Genomic DNA, 23,811 nt, shown 5'->3' with positions numbered 1-23,811 from the left:
AGTTTTAAGGGATAAAATGATTGACTACAGGGGAACTTTAAAGTTGGCATGAAACGAAAGTTATGATAGTCTTTTGTTTATTCTTATTCTTTATTGTGACAAATATCCAAGTAAAATGACTTCTCGAACAATAAAAAAATGTATGGTGGGACTTGATTTTGTCCATCGTGAATAAATTGAATCGTTGTGGTTTTCTATTGGTGGATATCCCTAGCACATGTACATCATGGAGACGTCATTTGATGTGTGTATTTACATCTGGAAGACGTATTTTTTCGAGTGTTTGCTCATCTACAATATGTTTATAGGACGTTTTCTGTCAAATGTCAAATAGACGTTTAGAAAATGTCTTTAAGATGTTTTATGATTTAGAATGTAAAATTGACATCTTAAAGACGTCTATCAGATGTTAGTGAACAGCAGATGCTTTCCAGATGAAGTGATCTTTAACAGACATCTTGCAGACGTACGTGTGCTATCTGTGCGTGACAGACAGATTGTCCCAACCTCGTGCCAGACAGTACAACACATCATCAGAGAAGAGAAGAAAAGTCGGGAGGGGAAGTTATTTTTATTAAATATTATGAGGGCACATGAATTTTTATTTTTTTTAATAATAAATGATCCAATATTTTATTCAAAATATGAAAATAGTCAATTTTGATAATAATCGCGACTTTAATTATTTACACTACACCATCCCTATACATAGGCTACTGTTAAAAGCAGGCAAGGATAAAAACTCCATCAGATAGGAAAAAACAACCGTGAGAGAAACCAGACTCGGCAAGGCACAATTGCAATAAATCTACAAACCATGTTAGTTGAATACGCTAAATGTATGCCTCATACTAGTCATTAGTTATTTTAATAAAATATCAATTTAACATGTCCGAAGACAATTATTGAGTTGCAATAGATGATGTGTGATAATTTAAGTCCCTCCTACAACAACTGAGTGATGCCAGAGACACAAATGTTGTGAGTGTCACCTAGCAAGTCATGTCTAATTTTGTAATACAGTATCCTCTTAACGAGACAGTAGGAATCTTTTGTGGCCTGTATCGGAATTAAGTCTTTTGATTTGTCAGGTCTTTTCCCATAATTCCAGCAGAAGCGCTGTGCCGCAGACACTCCGGAAGTGAGGCGTTTATTGACAATATGGCGACCGGGCCAGCTAAGAAGGGACTGGAAATTTTTCGGGTTTGACAGTGAGCGCAGATGTGGAAGAGCAACGCGAAAGCTGTGCGCGATAGAGTGTTATGAATGAAGGGACTCGGGAGCTGTCGGGATGTTGTCTCTGAGCTGAGCGAGTGTTCACAGCTTCAGATTCATCATGTCGTTCTTCAGGCGGAAAGGTAAGGAAGTGCTCCGCTCGATGATGATGGACAGTTTGGGCTTTTCTGGACCGATGCTGAGCTCACGTCCTCATGAATGTGACATCAAAACTCTTTTATTCTTTTATTCTTTAATGTTGGCCATATAATCCCTTTTATGCATATGCATATCTTCTGCACACCGTGTATAACAGCTATCGAGGGATTGGATATTCCCGATTCGAGTGCACGTTTTGATATTTAGATCACCAAATGAAAACTTGTTAATTATAGTTGCATGTTTTAGTTGAAATAACGTTAACTCCTGAACCCCCCCCCCCCATTTTTGTTTTAGATGTTCGAAGTAACACACATATGGTGTAGTGTCAGTCGTCTGACAGGCTATAGCCATGCCTGAAAAACCTCATGTTGGAATATCATAATATGGAATGAAACAAGCATAATTTTATGAATCATATCCTGAATAAACATAAATAGAAGCAAAAACAAATTTTTTTAAAATTCTTGTCTGATCCCATTTCAGTTGATTTTAAGTTTTTGACAAGGAATATCTTTCATTCACATCTTTGATCTGATGGTATAAACAAGCTAGATTGTCAAAGGTCAAATAGAAATGTTGTATCTATTCTATTTAGACCAGTAGTTCCCTCCTTTGTCCCAGAAAATATTCGAAGGCCCTAAATTCTAAGCTGATAAAAATAAATAAACTCAAAAACCTGTCAGTTTAATGTTGTACATCTATATTTTTAGTTTTTTGTTAAGCTTCTTAATTAAGATTGGATTAATATATTTAAATTAGCTGAGGCCCCCTGGTTGACCATGGGTGTGTTCACACTTGCATGTTTGGTTAGATTAAAACAAACCTGTTTATGTTTCATCGTAGTCGTGATGTTGCCCATCACAGTTCAGTACAGGCATCAGAACCGCGGCTCCTCGCAGCAGATCTTCATTTGTGTGTGATGGAGGGATTCCTGACGCTATTTTGACTCCTTTACTCATTTTATAAGATCTTCATGTTCTCAGCTGGTCAAAATACCCTCATATGTAGGCTACGCACATACAACGAGCGCATTTAGCCCAGAACACGGCATTGTTTTGGATGTTTGGTAAGTTCTCGAAATAGACATAATAAAAGCCGACCAATCAGATTGTGAATGTATCCCTCCCTATGCCTGTAGGTTCGGTAAAATTACAATGTTAAAACGCTAAAATTACCTGGACTAAATGTTTTTTTTTTGTTTTTTTTTATTGGTCCGGACCAAACGAACCAAGTGAACCAGCCGTTCATCCCTCTATCCTTCCCTTTTTTTAAACTTCCCTTCTACAGGGTTCCTGTGGTCATGAAAAACCTGGAAATGTCAGGGAATTTTCACATTTTGATTTCCAGGCCTGGAAATGTCTTGCATGATAAAAAAAAAATTCATTAAAAGTAAATATAAAAATCTTTGTATATTTTTTCCACTTATCTGGTAATCACACAGCTGGAAACATGAGAATGAATTGGCCAAAACGAGTGGCAATGCTGCTGCTGTCTTTAGTTCATACATAATAAATCATAAGATTGATCTGCAGTTTTGTATTTTCACTAAATAAAATGACCCATCTTTCCCAGAATCCCTGTTCGTATGACAAAGAGCATAAACATGTATCCTGTGACAGTCAGAGCCCTAAGGGAAGGAAGGATGCCCTCTTAGCCCATGTCCTATTTAACAGGAACCTTTTCTCTTTGTCCTCAGTTATGCAGTCTTGTCATTATACTTTTTCTTTATCCATCAAGGATATGCGAGTTAATATATGTTATGAGCACAGCAGAGAATTATGATAAAAATGCTGCTCATTGTAAAGAGAAATTAAGTCATCCTCACTCTTCGCTTGCACTCCTGCCAACAATGATCGGGATGTTGGAAATGCTTGTCGTTTTGCGCTCCATGATGCTAGTCTGTTTGTTTGCCACTGGGGTTTTGTTTTGTTTTGTTGATAACCTCCAGCAAGGCCTCACCCCATGCAAATCATCCAGAAAACATGCAGTGGAAAAACTCAAGAATAAGTGATGTGTGGATTGGTGCAACAGCCTTTTTTTGCTTCAAATAATGGGTGTCTGTGACTGGTTCCCAAACGGCTTCTGTGCTGGAGAATCATTAGGACAAGAAGAGATGCCATCAATTATAAATGATATTTCCTATGTTCTTTATCTTACAGCTAAAGGAAAGGAACCTGAGAGACCAGCAGATGCCAAAGCCAGCAAAGGTGAGGGTGATAGTCCTTTTTCTTTATAGTAACTTTTGTGATGTTATGGTGGCCTGTGCTAGAATGTAGAACAATAGACCAGGTTAATTTGTATCAAGTTATACCGGTAGTTTCAGTTGCTTGGCATGTGACCCAGACTGGAAATAATAGTGTCAAAAAAAATGTGAGGGACTAAAGGTCAGTTCACATCAAGAAACGATAACTATACTAGGGTATATTAGCATCCACACCAACGGATGGTATCATTCTGCTTATTCTAAGCACACGCTGCAGTTTTGTCGTTTTGCAGCTTTAAATGCTCAAGCTCTTTAAAGCAGGACGGATTCTGATTGGCTGTCTTTTTTTTAATCATTCATCAGATGGAAAAAAGTGATTCCAATCAGATTCTCGGTGCCATTATTAATATAGTTGTGGTGTTTACTCTGCTATTCTTTTATATTTAGAATGATTTTTAGAACTATATGTTTATAGTTAACGTCCTTGTGAGCGGGCCTTTTTTCAGGCCTGTTTTGCATTATGCTTGCAAGCTGCTGTTTAACGGAAACTTGTTTCAGCCACTGAATAAAAAAGGTAATTGTTACTCTTTATCTCACAATTCTGACATTTTTCTCTCAATTGTGAGTTTATATCTTGTATCTCTGGCTTTATAACTCGTAATTGCAAGTTATAAACGTGGGAGTTGCGAGAAATAGTCGGAATTGCAAGATATCAACTCGCAATTTTAACTTTTAATATTCAAATTGTGAATATATTTCCAAATTCCAACATTATTTCTCAGAATCATAAGATATAAACTCGGAATTGCAAGAAAAAAGTCAAAATTGTGAGATAAAATATATCTCTTTTTTTCTTAGAATTGTGACATAAACTTCTATTATATAGAAAAAAGTGTGAGATACAAACTTGCAAGTCTATTCCTCCCAATTCAGAGTTTATATGACATAACGTTCTAAAAACATGACACTCATGTTAAAAGTTCAACTTTAAGAAAATCATCCATCTGTAGACCTTGAGGTGGGTTTTTTTTCTTTTCTTTTTATCATAAAACGTATTCTGTGTGAATTGTCCCTAAAACTTAAATGATTTTTGATTTGAGATTTTAAAAATCTCTGCTAAGCATGATATAGAACAATATTATGGCGAGCCATTGGCCGCTCAACAAGAAACAAATAGGGAAAGTGACCAGGGTTGGTGTAACAATTTGTAGAGTTTATTCGGAAAAATGAACAATGTGTCCTAAACAATCACATTCTCAACATTCTGCACATAAATGTAAAGAAATTCTGCTAACTCAGTTTGATTCAAATTATAGAATTTTTATATATAACCGCTTTATGCGCTCTATAAAATTTCTAGGGTTGTAACACCCAAAAGCTTTGCAGGTTTTATAGACTTAAATGAATAACTAGCCAGGGGAGGACATGTAGAGGTTTATCAGCGTGTGGTAAGCATTTCTGACCAAGATTAGCAGTGAAGGACTGTAGATTGGAACTGGAGTCAAATGTAGAATTCTATTGTGTGTGAATGTTCCTTCTCTGTGTGCTTGTCTCCAGCCCCAGTGTCGCCCCACTCCCCCTCCCTCAGCGGGCGTAACCATCATGCTATCCTGGAGGCGGCGGGACCCAGCCATGTGGCCATCAATGCTATCTCAGCCAACATGGACTCGTTTGCTCGTGGCCGCACTGCTATCCTCAAAAAACAGCCTAGCCACATGGAGGCAGTACACTTCGGAGACTTAGGTACACCAGCCATGAATTATACATGCCATTCAATAGTGATTCAAAATGAAATGCTGATTCTGTGTCCAGAAAAACTTTTTTTTAAATTTTATTTTTTAAATATTAGATTTATTGTAGTATTTTCAATTTTACAGACAAATAAACAGTACAATCACAGGACAGGACCAAACACAACTACACACACATAAAAAATAAATAAAAAACCAACAACAACAAAAAAACTTCTTCGGTTAGATTCAAGTTGGCAGTTAACCACAGCACTAAGCACAGGCAAGGGAGGTCAAAACAGATTTTTGGGACATTATGGACCAGATGAACTTGTACAAATGGACCAAATGAGATATACAAAATATGTAAAAACCGCATTGGCAAATTTGCAATGAAGACACTGTGAAATTTAAGGAGAGTGACAATGTCCATAAAAACTTTTGTGTTGAATGATTTGATTTTTTTCATCAAATATTGTAACTTTAATGTTACAATATTGAGTCTGAACTTTCATTAGAGGCTTTCCAGCCAGAGGAGTCTTTTGATAGTTCCTAAAAGTAATGGCGGAAGTATCCACTTTTTGGCGTGTTCACACCGCAGGAACTGGGAACGAATTTAGTTCTAGGAATGCCTTTTGGGGAACTAAATTACCCAGCACAATAGGAACTACTAGTGATGTAAGTGTACGTTGATTGGTCGAACGCATGCCATACGAAACCGCACCCGCCTTTTAAAAAAAAAAAAGTGTAAACGCACACATATTTAAGACATGAACATACTAAGGCTAATATTAACAACATTTACCTATCGCCTTTGTCTGCCATCTCCGTTATCAGGAATCTCACGACATAACAAAAACACAGCTCCGATCACGCCGTCATCCATTCCATGTTGTTGAATGTTGCGCTTAAATGACGTCGCTGTCGGTGAGTTCCTACTGGCGGTGCGAATGCAACCAGGAAATAGCCCTAGGTGAACATTTAGTTCTCGGGGAACCGCCCTGGTGGCTAGTTGCTATAACTACCCGGTGTGAAAGCTCTTACTCTAAACCATTTGATCTCAAAGCTGCTCTACTTTTCTTTACTTGAACTAGGCTTGCAAGCAACATTTGTTGTAAGACTTACTGTTTTGTGCTGAGCATTTTATTTTTTATTTTATTTAAAGTTTTGAAGTTGTATTAACAAACACAAAAGCATAAAACAGTCAGGACAACGAAACACGCATTTGTGCTGAGCATTTTAAATGAAATCTGGTGTGTGTCAGCGGTCGAGGGAACAGGAATTCTCACATTAGTTGGAGGATTTAGTGAAGCTTTCTGGAGTGTTAGAAATGGCTTTTGCTGCGCACTGGCTGCATGGATTTTATGTGGAGTGCCGTAATCTCTTAACCTTTTTATAGCTCTGTGATTGGTGGAAACCTGTTCAGACAAACTCCTCCACTTTAAACGGATACTGTGAATACGTCCGTGTCTGTTTATCTGTTTCTTCTCCAAGTGCTTCTTTTCACAATAGGCCTGTCACAACTGTTATATAACCACCAAGTTAATACGATTATTATACCTCATCATTATTTTTGCTCTGATTTCCAGGAAGAGAAAGACTAAACCTGTAATTATTAAATGCGTATGTGCTAATATTTTCTTTTTTCTTTTTAATCCACGTTAACTGCACCGAAATGAATATTTTGGGCCGAAACCGAAAATGAAAGATGCACTTGGCCGAAAACCGAAACCAAAAGTGACTTTAAAATTTATTTAAAAATATATATATATTTTGTTTAATTGTATTAATATTACACTTTCTAATTAATTTCATTCATTTTCAAAATTCATGAAAATTTAAATTTTTGGAAAATGAAATTAAAGTTTATTTTAATAATCAATTAAATTAATCAAATGTATTTAATAACACACAAATAAAGTGAGTTTAGCAAAAAATTTAATTGAACATAAGGCAGTTTTCATATCAACTTTTAAATAATAGAATTTAAAATGTCCTTGGCCATCTCAGAGCATGGATATAAACAATTGTTGTAAAAACAAATTGTAGCAACATTTTTAATTTTACAGATTGAACTTAAATTTGCAGTAACAAACCATATATTTAATTAACGGAAATAATGTTAATAGACGAAATTACTAAATTCTGTTTTTTACTTTTACAATATACTGACAACCACTTTAAGATCATCACAGGTGGTAATGAGAAAAACAAATGATGAATCAAACTTCATCATAAGTAGCTTTTCCACAAACTGAGGTAAATGCTAATATTTAGAAGGTGCGCACAGTGTCATACACGCAAATACAAAACCCATCATGGTATTAACACACGACACTAAAATAATGCAATAAACATTCATTTAACCACATACGATATAACCCTAATGTACATAACTGACAAGAAAAAACTAAGCAGAAACAGTTATTTAAATGAAATCCATAAAATGTTAATGCTTTTTTACTGTAATTTCTAAGATGACTTATTTTATAAGATGCTCTTTTTCACTTCCAAAAACTACATGGAGCAGTATTTTACTGTAAAATGTCCCATTAGATCAGTTTGTCAGGTTTTTACCGTAGCGTTTTTACAGTCTTTGGTTGCCAAACCAGTGTTGCAAGGTGACATGGTAAAGACAATGCTTCTAACGTCAAATCTTTATGTGTTGTCTCCCACACAAAGAGGGCTGGTATTTTTCCAGCTCAAGTACCGTTCTTTGCGTTCTGATACTGGAATCATTTTGTAGATTCCTGAGTTTATGTCTCAACCATCTTCTGGGGTCCTGTGGTGTTGAAACAGGAAGGTGTGGACTTTTCAAAGCATTCAAAGGAGGTCACTGCTCTATTATAAGATTTGTTTTGTGTATGTGTTTATTTATGGAACAAAGTCTGTGCCGCTGCTGTATAAGAAGTAATAGATGGCTGGGTGTGATCTGGAGATCCCGTGGGTTTGAGTTGGAGGCATTACAGGTGTTTGCTGTAGGCATCATTACTGTTGTTCATACTTTAGGGTTTTTGAACAAACATCTAATACTAAGTGTTTTTTCTAATATTGTACAGTCCTACTATCAACGTAGCGCAATGCCCTGGGATCCTATTGGGGACTTTTGGACAGGCAATCATTGCTTCATTTGATTATTCTTATTATTATATTTTTTTTTTAGTCAAGTTTTTATTGCCATGTTTTGTTTGTTTTTGTTATTGTTTATTGTTTTTTGAGGTTTTGTTTAGTTGTTTTTGGTGGTTTGTTTATTCCTTTTATTGTGTTTTGGTTTTAATGTTTAGTTTTGTGGTTGAGTTTTTTTTTTTGTTGGTTATTGGTTATTTTTATATTGGTTATTTATTTTTATTAATGTTTATTTATTTTATTTATTGGTTATTATTTGTTTTGTTTTGTTCAGTTTTTCCTCTCCTCACTATGTAAGAAGGTTGAAGTTTGATCACATTTTTAATAACACAAATGGTATTACCTGTCCAAACCCTCGTTTTTAACAACACATTCTCACTCATCACATATTGAGGCTGGGTCAGGACTCCTCGGTTTCACTTTTTAACGCACAGGGTAACTACCCCTTTAGTGTCATTTTTCAATGTGCAGGGTTCTCCATTACTTTTGGCGTCATACACAGATGTGATGGGCAAGCAAGTTTTATCATCATAATGAAATTCTATATATTGGGGTATAGTTTTGTCATTATGACATATGTTTGGAAGTAATCAATTTAATCAGCCAAAATAATTGTATTTATTTATTTTATTTGTTATTTACACTATTTAGACATGTTTGAGCCTGTAACCCACACCCGTAAACTGTGACAGATTGAGTCATGATAAGTTTGGGTGTAGTTTTGAAAACCTCAAGTTCCCCTCTTTTTTTCATATAAAGATATCGGATGACTTTAGAAGACTTTGATTGCAACACGAGATGTTTTTAATAACTTTATACTGTTTTAGTCAGTTTTTGCAATAAATACCGTGAATGTACTTATTACTTACTGGGGTGGGGTTAGGTGCTCCAAAATATCTATGGAAGTATAAATGTTTATAAAAGCGTTTGTACTTTTACAAATGCTAAGAATGAAATGTCTTGATCGGATGCATAAGGCAAACAACTGAAAGCAATGGAGTACCCTGCACATCAAAAAATGTGTTAAAAAGAAATGCAGAGGGGTCCTGACAAAGTATCAATATCTGCGTCCCAATTCAGAGGCTGCCTCCTTCGAAGGCCGATTGCGTCACAGCGGTGCGATGAAGGCATGCTGTTTATACAAGTTCAAGATGCACCGAATCCGTTAAAACTCATTTAATGTTTGTATTGTCTAATAAAGGAAAATAAACAAGTCGGTATTTAAAGGGGTCATCGGATGCCCATTTTCCACAAGTTGGTTTGATTCTTTAGGGTCTTCATGTGAAGTTTGTAACGTTCTTTGGTTAAAATTCCCGTTTCGGTGCATGTCTCTTTAAATGATAATGAGCAACTGCTCACCCCACCCCTCTCTAGACACGTCAAGACACAAGACATGTAAAGTGCTGCCTTGGCAGACAGTATACAAATGGCTGAGAGCGGAAATATGCTAATACGGGACAGTCCGTCAGTGGTCGTGGGCGGAGCATGAGCAATATGACATCATATTGCTCAGAAAATCCAAAGGCTTGATTATTGGGAGTGTTTAGGCTTTTTGAAGATTAAAAAAAGGAGTGAATGGATTTTTTTCATTGTATGGTGATTGTGTCCACACTGCAAAGACACATTTATATGCAAACACCATATAAAAGTGAATTTTGCATCTGATGACCCCTTTAAGGAAAGTCTAAAATGTAAGTTTTACCTACTAGCCTGTTGCTCAGTTTAATATATTTAGCAGACTAAAAACGTTTTGTAGAGTAAATGGGCTACATTGTATCACTCGAATCTGGGCAAATTGAGTGCCAGTCACAAAGCCCGTCACAATTAACAAAGCTGTGAAAGAAATAATTAATAAGAAATTAATGACATCTACTGTCCTGCAACAGAGCAATAACCAGGTGGTCACCCTACTTACGACCCCAATCCTTCACATAAAAATCAGTCTGCAGGCTTTCATGAAAATTCTTACATATAGCCCCTTTATGCATGTTATCTCTCGATTTAAGAAGCATGGTTTGTAGCACTGGGGTTTAAAAAGTGTTTTTGCTTTTCAGGTCGTTCCAGTGTCAATTACCATCTTCAAGAGACTCGCTCTCGGCTTTCTAAAACCGTAGACCAGATCCTGCGAGATAATGTGGCTATGCCATACTTCATACAGTTTATGGAGACTCGCTCAGCTGATCACCTGGTCCGCTTCTGGCTTGAGGCTGAGAGCTTTCGGTCCACTAGCTGGTCGAGGGTCAGAGCACACAGCCTCAACTCAGTCAAACAAAGCACCTTGGCCGAGCCGGCGACTGCTCTGGGATCTCCCGACTCCCCAGAATCCCCAGGTGACCCCAGCAGGCCCTCAGCTCTGGACGAGGGAGATGAAGAGGACCCCTTCTCCTCACGGACATCCTCCAGACCTCACACCCCCAGCCCTCAGGACACTAACTCTTATACCGGGGCTCTGATTGGCCACCGGAACTCTGTTAGCTCAGAGGGGGCGGCCCGGCCTGGGACACCCCACCTGCAGCCCACCCTAAGATCAGAAACGCCCACCAGACAGCCCTCCTCCAGGACAGGCACTCCAGTTAAAGGCCAGTCTCCTGGTGGCCTCCGTGAGCTTTCTGAGAAACTTATGAAAAGTGAGTACCGATGTAACAATTACAATGTAATCTTATTGTATTTCAAGTGTTTTAGCTGTTTGTTTCGACATTATTCCTGCACTGAATCCCTCCAGCCATAGACGATAACTATAACTGATGACTAAAGATTCTAAAAATAGTTCTAAATATAAAATAATAGCAGAGTCCACACCACAACTGTAACGATAATGACACAGATAAACTATGTCATTGGAATCACTCTCAGAACGTTTTTTTTTTTTCCAGCTCATGAACAATAAAAGAGCTCGAGCATTTAAAGTCCGCATGATCCGGCAGTTGCAAACGACTTTTCTCCAGTGTTGTGACGTATTTCCCAGTGAAATGGAATATTGAGCAGAGGGCAGGGTTTTACTTTAGCGCTCCTCCTCTCCATCTCTACTTATAGCAGATTAACGGTTTGAGGGGAGTGGTTAAGCGCTTTCAACCCAAGCCGTCAAACTGACGTCATCAGAAAGGGAACGCCATTCCAGACCGAAGTAACTTTTCAGATTTTGATTAAAGATTACCACTGCAAACTTTTTTTTTCTGTGTATTAACTTGCACGGATTAATTGTTTACCACAAGACTAGTAATATGCACTAACAAAGTAAATAGGGTCCATTTTGATTTCATGTCGACTTTAAAACGGCAGTCAAAACTGTATCATGTGCTTAGAATAAACAGAACAATACTGTGCATTGATGTGGACGCCTAATATAGTTATAGTTATCTTTATAGTTATCGGTGTTGGAGTAGAATGTTCTGTGGTATGCTATTGATTAAAACATACAGTAATCGAACCCTTCCCTCAATTTTGTGTTTGCAATATTGCATTTACAATGTGAAGCAGTAATCTGAAGCTTGTATTTTTGTTAAAGCACTTTTAAATGTTTATTGCTGGAGATGCATATTGTCTAAATAGTCCTTTAGGTGAACCTCTGGATATTTTTTATTATCATAATTCCTTTCCAGGTAGTTATATCACATCCCTTCCTGGTATCCTGACATGGACACAAAAGCAAAACTTAGTGTGAAACTAGTTAAAAGATAAAACTCTGCCCAAGCAAGTAGATTTTTATCACACTAGTTTCATGTTAACACATGTGATGTTTAGCCTAAATGTTATTGTTATGCTTTAGAAACAGTAGAGGCATGCCTGATATATCAGTACCAAAATTTCTTTTGTGTGTGTTTTTGAACTCTGACCTGCAAATTTGATGTTTGATCAGTAGAGGATCTAAATGACCTCATTAGTAAATAAAAAAAAATAAAAAAAAAATTAAAACTGCAGGGTTTGCAGTATTCATTAGTAATTATGCAAAAACTGCACCCTAAACTTTCGTTTAAACTGAGCATTCCAGAGCATGTGCTTAACTACAATGAGTTTTTCATGGTTAGTGGCTTCTTACCATTACAACATATTCCTTTCGTATCAGACGATGACTTTTAATATCCATGCGGCATTGGTTTTATTGAGCAGGCTTGGTAAATGATCCCATTTAGCATCTTGGCAGTGGACTACAATGAACAGAAGTCAGGAGCTGAGTATTCATTTATGGCTAATACAAAGAAGCTCCAAGCTGTAAAAGCGGTGAATGGAAAAAGTCAGTTGAGCCGAAAGACATCAAATCAGCTTAGAAGGGGAGTCAGATCCTATCAGCCCGTGGCTTCTGCATCGAGAGTATTCAGTGTCTTAAAAGGGAACACGTCTTTGTCCACTTCATTGCATTTTATAAGGCTGGATCTGGATTTTCTGAACGCCTCATATGGATTTTATGAAAAGAGCTTCAACATTTAAACATGCTCTGATGAGTTTTGTCATCAGACAGACACCCATTAAACCCAAACACTTTCAACATGGCCTTTAAACACAGAATCTTACTTTTCATGGCCGATCGGCAACCTTAAATCTTAATATGTATGTATGTGTGTGCGCATATATGTGTAGATGTAAACTTGTGTGTGTGTATATATATATATATATATATATATATATATATATATATATATATATATATATATATATATATATATATATATATATATACACAGAGTGAGGAAAATAAGTATTTGAACACCCTGCTATTTTGCAAGTTCTCCCACTTGGAAATCATGGAGGGGTCTGAAATTGTCATCGTAGGTGCATGTCCACTGTGACAGACATAATCTAAAAAAAAAAAATCCAGAAATCACAATATATGATTTTTTAACTATTTATTTGTATGTTTGTATATTATTTGTATATACAGTATATATATCACCGTAAAAAGATATTGTTGGTTTAACGTAAAAAAGTAAGTTACCTGGTTGCCTTAAAATTGAGTTCGTTGAAATTAAAAATTTGAGTTAATACAATGAAGGAGATTGGTTTAATTAACATACACTCAAAATATTATGTTATCTGAACCACATTCATTATCTAAGTTGATTTGGCAAAAGATAAAAAGTTGTGATAACAAATCATGAAAATAATTTTTTACAGTGATGCATGAACATATACTTCTGTAAAAGATTTAGTTTTCTGGTGTCTCTAACACGGTCTTCAGTATGAAACATGCAGATCCTGTATTTGAGTTTGATATTAATGTTTAACAAGGTGTAGACGTACGATTTGTCCCTAGGCCTTTGCTCTAACTGCACTAGACATTTGTTTGATTAATAGTGACACTTAAGCGCACATGAGGCTTTGATAAATAGCCATGGTTGAAATGTGAATTATTACAGTTCTGTGAGTAGGGATGTTGAATATAATAAAGGTAGATTGATTCTGAAATGTCTTTCATCTTTTCCTTTCTATCCCTTCTCAATTTCCACATATTTTTTGTTTGTAGGTATAGAGAGGGATGCTGTTAACATTTTCACCAAGTACATATCTCCAGATGCTGCTAGGCCTATTCCCATCACCGAACAGATACGCAACGACATTGTGGGTAAGATAATTCCTTATCACAAATGACCTCTGTGTTTAATGACTGCTTAAGAAGTACTCCAATGTTTTTTTTCTGTGTTTGAACAAAAATATATATTTAAAGAGATACTGTGTGATTAGTAAATTAGTGCCTGGTTTTATGGATTCATCCTCTGGATGCTTGTCATTACATACCTTATTTTAATTTAAGTGCATTTTTATGTTGCATATCCTCAAAATGACTGTCCTTGATTAGCTGGAATGGGCTTAAACAATTTTTAATAAGGAGATAGTTTTAGTTTTAATTTTTGTTGAGATAGTGTAGATTTAACTTTTTTTTTTTGTCAACTTTTGCCAGCGAAAATCTGTGGTGAGGATGGACAGGTGGACCCAAACTGCTTTGTCATTGCACAATCTGTTGTTTTCTCCATCATTGACCAACAGTAAGTAATTTCACTCTGTTTTCTGTCCTTGATTGTTATTGCTCTTGTAGAAGTGTACATTTATCAGTTTTTATTCTTTACATGCAATGTACTCAAGAAGCAGACTGTGTAAGCATGCAGACTGACGTCTTTGGCCGTTCATGAGCATTAAAGGAGAACTCCGGTCAATTTTAACATTGAGCTCATTTTTTTGTCAATTTGGAGTGCTGTCAATACAGATTCACCCGTGTTCACTCTGAAGGAATCACTCACATGACCTGTGCACTTGTAATGACACATCAAGGATTTTAAGAGGCTAAAAGCAGGTTTAAAACTTGCCCCATTGAAGTCAACAGGGTGCAAATTTTAAAAAGAGGATAACACGGTGTAGGCAACACCGATTTTTGTCGTTGTTCTCTGTACTGACAGCACTCCAAATGTACAAAAAAATTTGCTCAATGTTAAAATTGACCGGAGTTCTCCTTTAAGTATTTTTTAACTCTTTTCCCGCCAGTGTTTTTGAAAAAAGTTGCCAGCCAGCGCCAGCATTTTTTATCATTTCCCCCAGAATATTTAGTTGTATGAATATCTGAACATGCAATAAATCAAAAGTAAAACAGACACTCTGCTAAAAAAAACAACACTATCAGTTTTAATATAGCTTCATGGGTCCTGGGTCGAGTTTTCATTCGGTAACATTAGGCAGTTTTGATTTATATGCTGTTTAATGTTGATGATCACATTATTTTACATATGCATCTGCTTACATATGATATCGCTTGTTTCTGCACGCACCTCCAGAAGAATTTCTTTTAAATAACCCCTTTAACCATGACTTCTGGCAAGTTCTGTGGATAGAAATGGACATTTTGAGACATACAAATATGACATACCATCAACAGATTCAAGGCATGATGAGGTACAGCACGTACCTTGAACTGGTCACAAACAGAAACCTTCATTTTATCATTTTAGACAGTATTATGTTTTTCTTTTTTGTTAATTTTCATCTATAAGGTAGAAATTGATAGGGGAAAAATGAAACGGCACAAAATTTTATCTTAATGGCAAAGGCCACATCCAATTTGTGAGCACTTAATTTTTCTGGGCTTTTCATAGAAGATCTCTAAGGCTCTTTGGTAATTGAATGCTATTGTGGGGGGGCCATTAATGCTGACATTAGCCTAATCGAAAATATTTCCATATGTGGCTCTTTCCTCCTTTCTTGTCAACAAGTGGATTCAGAGCCACCGCATTAGCAGCGCCGCCGGTCGCCGTGTTTCAGTGTTTTTAGGTGTGTAAGTGAATGTCGTGATATTAGGCCTACTGTTCATGTGAAGATTTTGCTGCGCCGCTGCTGAATACATTGTAGGGGAAACATTGGTCATTACTCCTGTGCTGTTTGGAAACGTCCGGTGTTGACGCTTTATTCACAAACAAACAGCAGCCGCCTTTTACAGTTCCTCCTGAACCAAAACAACAAGCTTATGCTGTGTTCACATCATGTCGTAATTACCGTAATTAGAAGATGGCAACCCGTACTTGGAGCCGCTGCATTTCTATGGCAGCACACGAAATTAATCTGCAGCAGTCAGATGATACAAGGTAGAGCTAAGGTGTTTACGTTCATTATTATTGTAATATTATGTGCTTTAGACATGAGGTAATATAACGCCGAATCGAGGCTTTGCAGACTCTGCTGTGTGCGTTCTTGTGTTTTGAAGGAGACGTAGCTTTGGAGACTCTATGAAGGGAGGGTGGGATCTCATGCTTGTAAAGCTAGCTTGCTATTGCTAGCCTCTCCGAAATTGCCTACCCTACCTTTAACATTGTCATAGCCATTAGCATGCTAAAACTATTCAGAGATTTGTGATGATTGAAATATATTTTGCTCCAATCCTTTGTTCTCCTCCTAGCTGTTTTTGAACACAAACTGCTTTTGCTAGGTGTAGAGCTGGGGCTGTGCTGCCTCCATGGAGGTGGTACTTTAATTGCTTCTAATGAAATTTATTTACAGGACGGGGGGTATGAATTGTTATTTTGCCTTAATTTTTTATGTTAATGTATTCCATTTTTTTTTATTTTGTTACTGTTTTATAATTAATCATACAAAATTGACATATTAAATTGACAGGCCTTATCTTAACGAATGATGTGACTCTCTATTTCTTTGAAATGTATTTGTTTATGCAGTCGCTTTTCTTTCTGTATTTACATGGACATGTCTGGCATCTGTTTCACAGGCACTTTAGCGAGTTCTTGCGCAGCCATTATTTCTGTAAGTACCAGATCGAGGTGCTGACCAGTGGCTCTGTGTTCCTGGCGGACATCCTTTTCTGCGAGTCAGCCCTCTTCTACTTCTCTGAGGTGAGGATGCTTATTCATGACTGACCAACAGGCATCTACCTCGGAGCATGTTTAAAGGAATTTTACACTTAAAAACCCCAATATTCCTGTTTTTCATTTATATATGCATTTTATATATATAGATGTTGAATTATATAGAATGTGCTGTACTTTTTAAATACGCTTTAAAATTGGATTTAAGTGTTTCATGAGTCCAGATGTTAGGTGTCCTGTTAGAACACACTTTCAAGTTGAATTTATGCATAGAGCTGTATAAGCGCAGGAAATATGCTGAGCTCGACAATCTGCTCAAAACCTGTTTCAAAAAGGCAGAATTCCCCAAAAGTGCAAGTGTGCGTAAAACTTGATGGATTTCTGATCCAAGTACATTTAAAGTGCCAAGGGATTATAAAGTGGGATTGAAACCTAATTCAAAGTGTGTGCGCGTGTGTGTGTCAAAATAGTACATGGAGAAGGAGGACGCGATGAATGTGCTGCAGTTCTGGCTGGCTGCAGAAAACTTTCAAGATCAGTTGGCTGCCAAGAAAGGCCAGTATGACGGACAGGAAGCCCAGAATGATGCCATGATCCTTTATGACAAGTATGTCCTATCTCTGAGTATGTATAATCTCTGTTTTGGCACATTATTTCTGTCTAGTACTAGAGATGGATCAGGATGGTCAACTAACCGACTAGTCATCAAATTCTCTCAGTGAATTGAGTTGTGAAGAATTTGTAAGATTTTTTTTAACCTTTTTTTTAATTTTTTTTATTGGTGGTACGATAGTTAGGATGAATTTGGCCATTTTGTTTTCTTATAGTGATTTTGAAAAAGAGCATTTTAAATTCCACTTAAAAAGTAAAACTTGTTTTTAAACTTGTTGGAGATAAATACAAAACTTAAAGTAGTCTCAATGTCTAAACTATAATGATCGAAAATTACCCCCTCATTTTGTTCTGTTCTGTTCCACGCTGTCCTGCGTTTGTTTTTTTTACCACTACCATTCAAATGTTTGTGTTGGTAATATTTTTGAAACTTAAATAAGTCTTCTGCTCTCCAGGACTACATTAATGTGATCAAAAATACAGTAAAAACAGTAATATTGTGAAATATTATTACAATTTAATATAACTGTTTTTATTTTAATATAATTTTTTTAAATGTAATTTATTCCTGTGATGCAAAGCTGAATTTTCAGCATCATTAATCCAGTCTTCAGTGTCACACGATCCTTCAGAAATAATTCTAATATGCTGGTTTGATGCTCAACAGCATAACGATTACTCTAGGTTAGGTATAGTTAGGTAGACAGAAGACATGACAGTTCATATGCTCTCCTTAGGTATTTTTCACTCCAAGCCACAAATCCATTGGGTTTTGGTGACTCTGTACGGATGGAGATCGAATCCAATATCTGTCGAGAAGGCGGACCTCTCCCAGACTGCTTCAACACTCCACTAAGACAGGCCTGGACCACCATGGAGAAGGTGGGTTACGTCACCTCAACACTTTTATGTAAATGTGTGCAAGGGATGATAAAGATGGTAGGGTTTGTATTGCGAAGAAAATTCCTACTGAAGTTTTCTTGTTTTCTCAACCTCAGGTTTACATGCCAGGCTTCCTGTCAAGCAACCTTTACTACAAGTATTTGAGTGACCTTATTAACTCTGTACGGGTGGACGAGTTCATTGGAGGAAATGCCAACACTCCGAACCAGGGCTGGACCCAGGAAGTCGACCGCAACTCAGGCGTCACGGAAGGGTCACAAGCCCAGGTGATTCACTGGTTCGATGGCGGCACAAAAGGCCATATAGCTCTTTTTTTAATTTATAATAATACAATGATTCTTCAGGAAAATGGCTGCAAGTATGAGTAACTTTGTCCTGATATCCCAAAATGTTTTCACTTCTGGTTGCAGCAAGGTACTAAAAAAGCAGCAATCAAGATCCTGAAGAACTTCGATGAGGCGATAACGGTGGACATCGCCAGTCTGGACCCTGAGTCTCTCTACCAGAGACCGTATGCTGGGTGAGTCTGGGTTTGAAACCCCCATACTTACTTTAGGGCTGGGCGGTATGAGGATATATAATGTGGCTAGGATATAAAGTGTTTATTGTTAGAGAAGCCGCAAACAGCATGCGATCCCGAATTCAGTTCTCTTTCGTGGCTTATTGCACTTAAATGGTCAAATACACACACACACAATTATGTAAAAATGTCCATCGTGTGGAGTATTCTTATAAACACAGTCAGTTATGTCGTACGTCAATGTTAACATATGAAAAGTCCAAAAACGTATATTCGGTCCATGCATTCAGACTTAAAGTGACAGTAGACAATAGACATGTGCCGGTATTCGGTAATGCGATAAATCGCGGTAATGAATATGCACGGTATTGTTATCGCGGGCACTTCAAAATACCGTGAAAAATAATAGATCAGAATTTAGATTTTTAGAACGCGCATTAGCTTATTTTCCATCAACCGCTTAAAAAAACACTGCGTATATGCTGCGCGAAACACGTGCGCACGCACTCTGATGTAAACAATCCCCACATGTATTAGCACTGTGTGCATGCGGCGCAGTGCGCACTCTAGTCTAATGTAAACAATCCTCTCATGGAGAAGAAGCATGGCGGAAGGAGGAACGCTGCCGTCGATTTATCCTCCATCTAAAATCAGGGCTGCCAACTCTACGCATTCAGCGTGAGACACTTTTCACACGCTCTCGCGCCACACATCCATTTTCTCACCCAGAGAAAAATCGCGGAGCAAAGAGGACACTGACACCGACAGACTAGACAGAGCAGGTTCGTTCACAAAAAAAATGATTAGCTCTCCTCTCAGGTTCTGTCCATTTTATTACGAAATTCAGACAATAAATACCGTTTTGGCGCTTAAATGTGACGTGACCGATCGCTGTAGCGCCTCAGTTCAAGTAAACCGATCATCTGTTACCTCTTATTTAAAGATACAGTACAACTTACCGAAAGGTATTTATGCCTCATACATAATATCGATCAATCAGTGTTTTTCAGCCATGGAAAGGGGTCAATAAAACTGCAGGACAACAATTATGTCACAGAATGTTACATTTACCTCAGGAAAGCCATTTAATGACCAGTATGTTAGTTGACTAGAAAAAATATAGAGAGGAGTATTTTGCTAAATATGTGCACTATATTACATATTTATTGTATTTTTACTTGTCATTACATAATTGTTATTATAATGAGAACCGCATTATATTTTATTTTATTTGTTATTTTTAACCTTTAATAATACCAGCTGACAGGGCTCTCTGTATGTTTACAGCATTATGTGAGATGTATTTTTTCTTCAGAAAAATTAACATGTAGGCTATCTACTGTAGCCTAGCTAACATTTATCCAAATGAGTCATTATTGAATCAAGATTGAAATCAAATTCCAATAATTGAATTGAAATTTGTGTTGTGTTAAGCAATAATACAAACAGTAGCCTACCAGTCATTGTACCATGTAAACATTGTAACATGTTGCCATTAAACTTAATACAATTCTGTTTAGTTACCAAATGTTGTGACAATCACAATTACACTTATTGTGATGCAAGTTTTTTTTTTTACCCCCCCCCCCCCCCCCCCCCCCCCCAATCCATCCGTTTCTCTTTAAAATATCATGATAATACCGTATACCGTGATAAAAGCTCAATCAATTAATCGCAGCTTGAAAAGTTGATACCGGCACATGCCTAGTAGACAAATATACCTTCTACCATCTGTTTCAGTTATGTTAATCAAACAAGACAGAACATCACTCAATGCTCTTGACTGAATAACCTTTGTGTCTTTAAAAATAATCATTTTATATTTAATATGTATAGAGAAGGCTTTATTTTTACATTTGATTTTTCAATTTCTGTACATCGTAGTTTAATTAGTTTCTTTGTTCTATTGTTTATTCCTATTGTTTGAATTATTTGCTTCTTTGTTCTTATTTTTAATAATAAAAATAAAATAATTTCAGGCTGACGTAGATGGGAAAAAATAAGCACTTGATAAAATATGTAAACAAAATATGTAAACATAAAATGTTAGCTAAAAATAAAATGTACGATTTTTTTCGTGGTCCGATTGAGCCAGCAGAAAAAGATCCTTATTGTTGAGGCCTGGTAATATACACAAAGCATTCAGATCCAGATTCATTGTGTCTCGCTTTCATCTCAGAAGAATGACCTTTGGAAAGGTGAATGAGCTGGGCCAGTTCATCAGAGAGGCCGAGCCAGAACCAGATGTGAAGAAGTCCAAGGGTAGGACACACACACACATTTGATTTGTCTCCTCTCTCTCTCTCACTTAAACACAATTGCACATGTTGTGTATTGTGAGTTGGCTCTTAGTTATGACATGCTGAAGTGCTCTTGTGTGGAGAGTGTTGCCATGGCTATAAGTAGTCGGTGATGTGGGGTGATTGTGGTGAAGAGCGGTGGAAAGCAGGATTCACTGCTCTGTCCAGCTCACTCACTCACTCACTCTCACTATTTCCTTTCTGACAGGTTCCATGTTTTCTCAAGCAATGAAGAAATGGGTGCAGGGAAACTCAGATGAGGTGTGCACCTGCTTATTGCATTCCTATTACATGTGCCATCTTTTTAATCAGTGGTAATTGATTTAAGCTTGTTATGCTTCATGATATACTGACTTTGTTTTTGGTTTCAGGCACAAGAAGAGATGGCATGGAAGATTGCAAAGATGATCGTAAATGATGTCATGCAGCAGGGACACCATGAAAGCCCTGAAGTAAAGTCAACAAAAGTACATCATTTTATTTTGTCTTTGCATTCATGCTTGAACTTATGGGATAGTTGACCCAAAAATTTTGACAGGTTACCTCTCAATATTTTTATATTTTACATGTATACATGTTTGGTTATGGTGAAGTGCATCCACACTTCTGACATGTTTACATGTTGCTGATCTGTGTTGTGTGACACTGCAACAGTCAAAATGCATTATCAGAGAAGTGCTAATTAAACTTCACTTTTGGTTAATGATTTTGGTCCTCCAAAACTACTTTTGAAACTGAATATTCGTCTTCGGTTTAGATTTTTATTTTATTTTGGTGCATCATTTATCATACAATGAAGTTGGGTTGAGACAGGTGCTGTCAATCTTAAAAAATACAACAAAAAAAAGACAAAATATAGTGAGTCAAAAAATGGAATACTTGATTCTGATAGGTCAGTCGCAACCATAATCAATAACAGTGCTGTATAATAGACGGCTCATCCGCCGCCATCTTGGCAGGATACACTATCCGTTGCCATGGTTACTTCAACAGTGAGACCAAGAGAAATAGCGGCAGAGAGAGAGAGAGCAGCTTGATATTTGTTTGCGTTTTGCGATACGGCGCACTTTCTTGGGAATAAATGGAGAAGGAGGAAGCGAAAGAAAAGGGGCTCTATTGGGAGAGACTAAATATCAATGGCAGGCAGCGTTATTTAGAGAAACTGCTTGACAATAAACTGACAGCGAGCTCAGCATGATTGCAAAAGCTACACATTTCAGTTCCAGATCTTATGAGAAAGAATAAGAGAAATGAATACTCTGCTAGTCAACTAGAGTTGTTTAATTTGTTCTAGATATATCTGTACCACAAAATGTTTCAAGTCACTTTTTTCAATGACGTACGACTCGCATTGACAGAATGTACGTTCTAACGTCCGCTTACACGGCAGGTGCAAATGCACGTATCAGATTTATTTCCACTTATGAATGATGCCTGAAACCTCAAGTATGACTGAGCTCCCGACTTTTACAGGTTTGTGGGTTTGCACCCAGTTGCAGCAGACTTGTTCATAAGCTTCTAATGACTTAAAGCTTCTGAACTCTTGCATTGTGTAGGCACTGATACCATAAACCAGGTAATTGACTATGTCAGGGTATGTGAAAGGTGGTAGGAATTTTCATTACTAGGTGAACTTTGCCTTTGCATGGTTGTTGTGTATTCATAGCTAATTTATAGCCTGGTTAAAACCAGACCATTCTCAGTAGTAACTGAGTTCCCAAAGGGGCGTCACCAACGGACGTCGCTCAAATGCCTCTGGGCGCAATTGGATAGACCTAAAACCAATCAGAGCGATCGTCATCGTGTAAAGCCATATGCTGCGTCCCAATTCGCCTAAGTTACACTACGCCATAAAAGTATGTACTCTTTTTGTGAAGAAAAGGTATTTACTTTTGAATGTGTAGCAAAAAAGTAGGCAAGCTTTGGGACATACTACTTCGTCATCTTTATCGGACGGATCTGTCGCGTGCATCCTGTCACGTAAACTGCCCTGTCAATCATCTTGTCACAGTTAAAATCCTCTATTAAATCTAATTTAATTTCCTACCGTTTCGGAGAGGAATGTAGTAGCACGTTCATCTGCCAGTGGGTCTTTCATGGAGACTGTCCTCATGTGTTTGCAATTTGAATATAATAATGCATTTAAAAGTTGGTGCGCTTCACCAACGGAGTGGACGTCGCTCAAATGCCTCTGGGCGCAATTGGATAGACCTAAAACCAATCAGAGCGATCGTCATCGTGTAAAGCCCGCCCCAACGTTTCTGATCGGTGCCTCGATTTCGACGGATTAGAAATGGGCTTGAATGAGCTCTTTGCCAGACTACATGCAGAGCAAAGTTGTCTGGGTTTTCCCAGGCTAGCCAATTTAGGCTGGTTTTAGAATCGCAGGTGTACTTCTTTGGTTTGATTCTATATTCTTGTGATTCAAAATTTTTGTCTGAAATATCTGATCTGTTCTGTTTTCATCAGCTTTGAGCCTCTGGTTCAGTGTGGAAGCAGCTCGTTCCATCCCTCCTGACGCCCAAACAACCTGAAGACCAACACAGAGCTGAACTGCGTTAACATATCAGTGAGGACCGAAAGAGGCATTCCGTGACTTCCTGCATGTGTTTGTGTGTGAGAGCCTGAGTGTTTAGATATGCACACTAATAGCCAAAATAAGATTTCTGTATGATCCACCCCATCATTTCTAGCACTCAGAAGGATTTGTTTATTATTTGAAGATGTGCGAAATGAGTTAAAG

At 37.4% G+C, this 23,811-nt stretch overlaps 1 protein-coding gene across 2 annotated transcripts; it reads left to right on the top strand.

Annotated features, from left to right (window-relative positions):
- Positions 1-945: 945 nt before the first annotated feature.
- On the top strand, positions 946-23,811 carry akap10 (A kinase (PRKA) anchor protein 10). Of its 2 annotated transcripts, none has more exons than XM_079872719.1 (15): positions 946-1,358; positions 3,537-3,584; positions 5,138-5,323; positions 10,491-11,063; positions 13,895-13,993; positions 14,330-14,414; positions 16,637-16,760; positions 17,204-17,340; positions 18,083-18,227; positions 18,344-18,514; positions 18,659-18,768; positions 20,951-21,030; positions 21,277-21,329; positions 21,440-21,535; positions 23,538-23,811. In XM_079872719.1, the coding sequence occupies exons 1-15, from the start codon at positions 1,337-1,339 to the stop codon at positions 23,541-23,543; spliced, it is 1,935 nt and encodes a 644-aa protein (XP_079728845.1). In that variant the 5' UTR covers positions 946-1,336; the 3' UTR covers positions 23,544-23,811. The 2 variants fall into 2 exon arrangements, with proteins under 2 accessions (XP_079728845.1, XP_079728844.1); XM_079872718.1 differs by having other exon boundaries at positions 20,948-21,030.

The sequence above is a fragment of the Squalius cephalus genome, assembly GCF_949319135.1.
Source record: "Squalius cephalus genome assembly, chromosome: 5".
In the NCBI taxonomy this organism is placed as follows: domain Eukaryota; kingdom Metazoa; phylum Chordata; class Actinopteri; order Cypriniformes; family Leuciscidae; genus Squalius; species Squalius cephalus.
The sequence above is the reverse complement of the archived record's forward strand: the minus strand, read 5'-3'. Positions and strand labels throughout refer to the sequence as shown.

What these genes read in the sequence shown, in the direction of transcription:
- akap10 (XM_079872718.1), top strand. Translation starts at nt 1,337, where the DNA reads ATGTCGTTCTTCAGGCGGAAAG. An exon ending in CCCTCTTCTACTTCTCTGAG is followed by an intron (nt 16,761 to 17,203) that starts GTGAGGATGCTT and finishes GTGTCAAAATAG; the next exon opens with TACATGGAGAAGGAGGACGC. An exon ending in AGATGTGAAGAAGTCCAAGG is followed by an intron (nt 21,031 to 21,276) that starts GTAGGACACACA and finishes CCTTTCTGACAG; the next exon opens with GTTCCATGTTTTCTCAAGCA.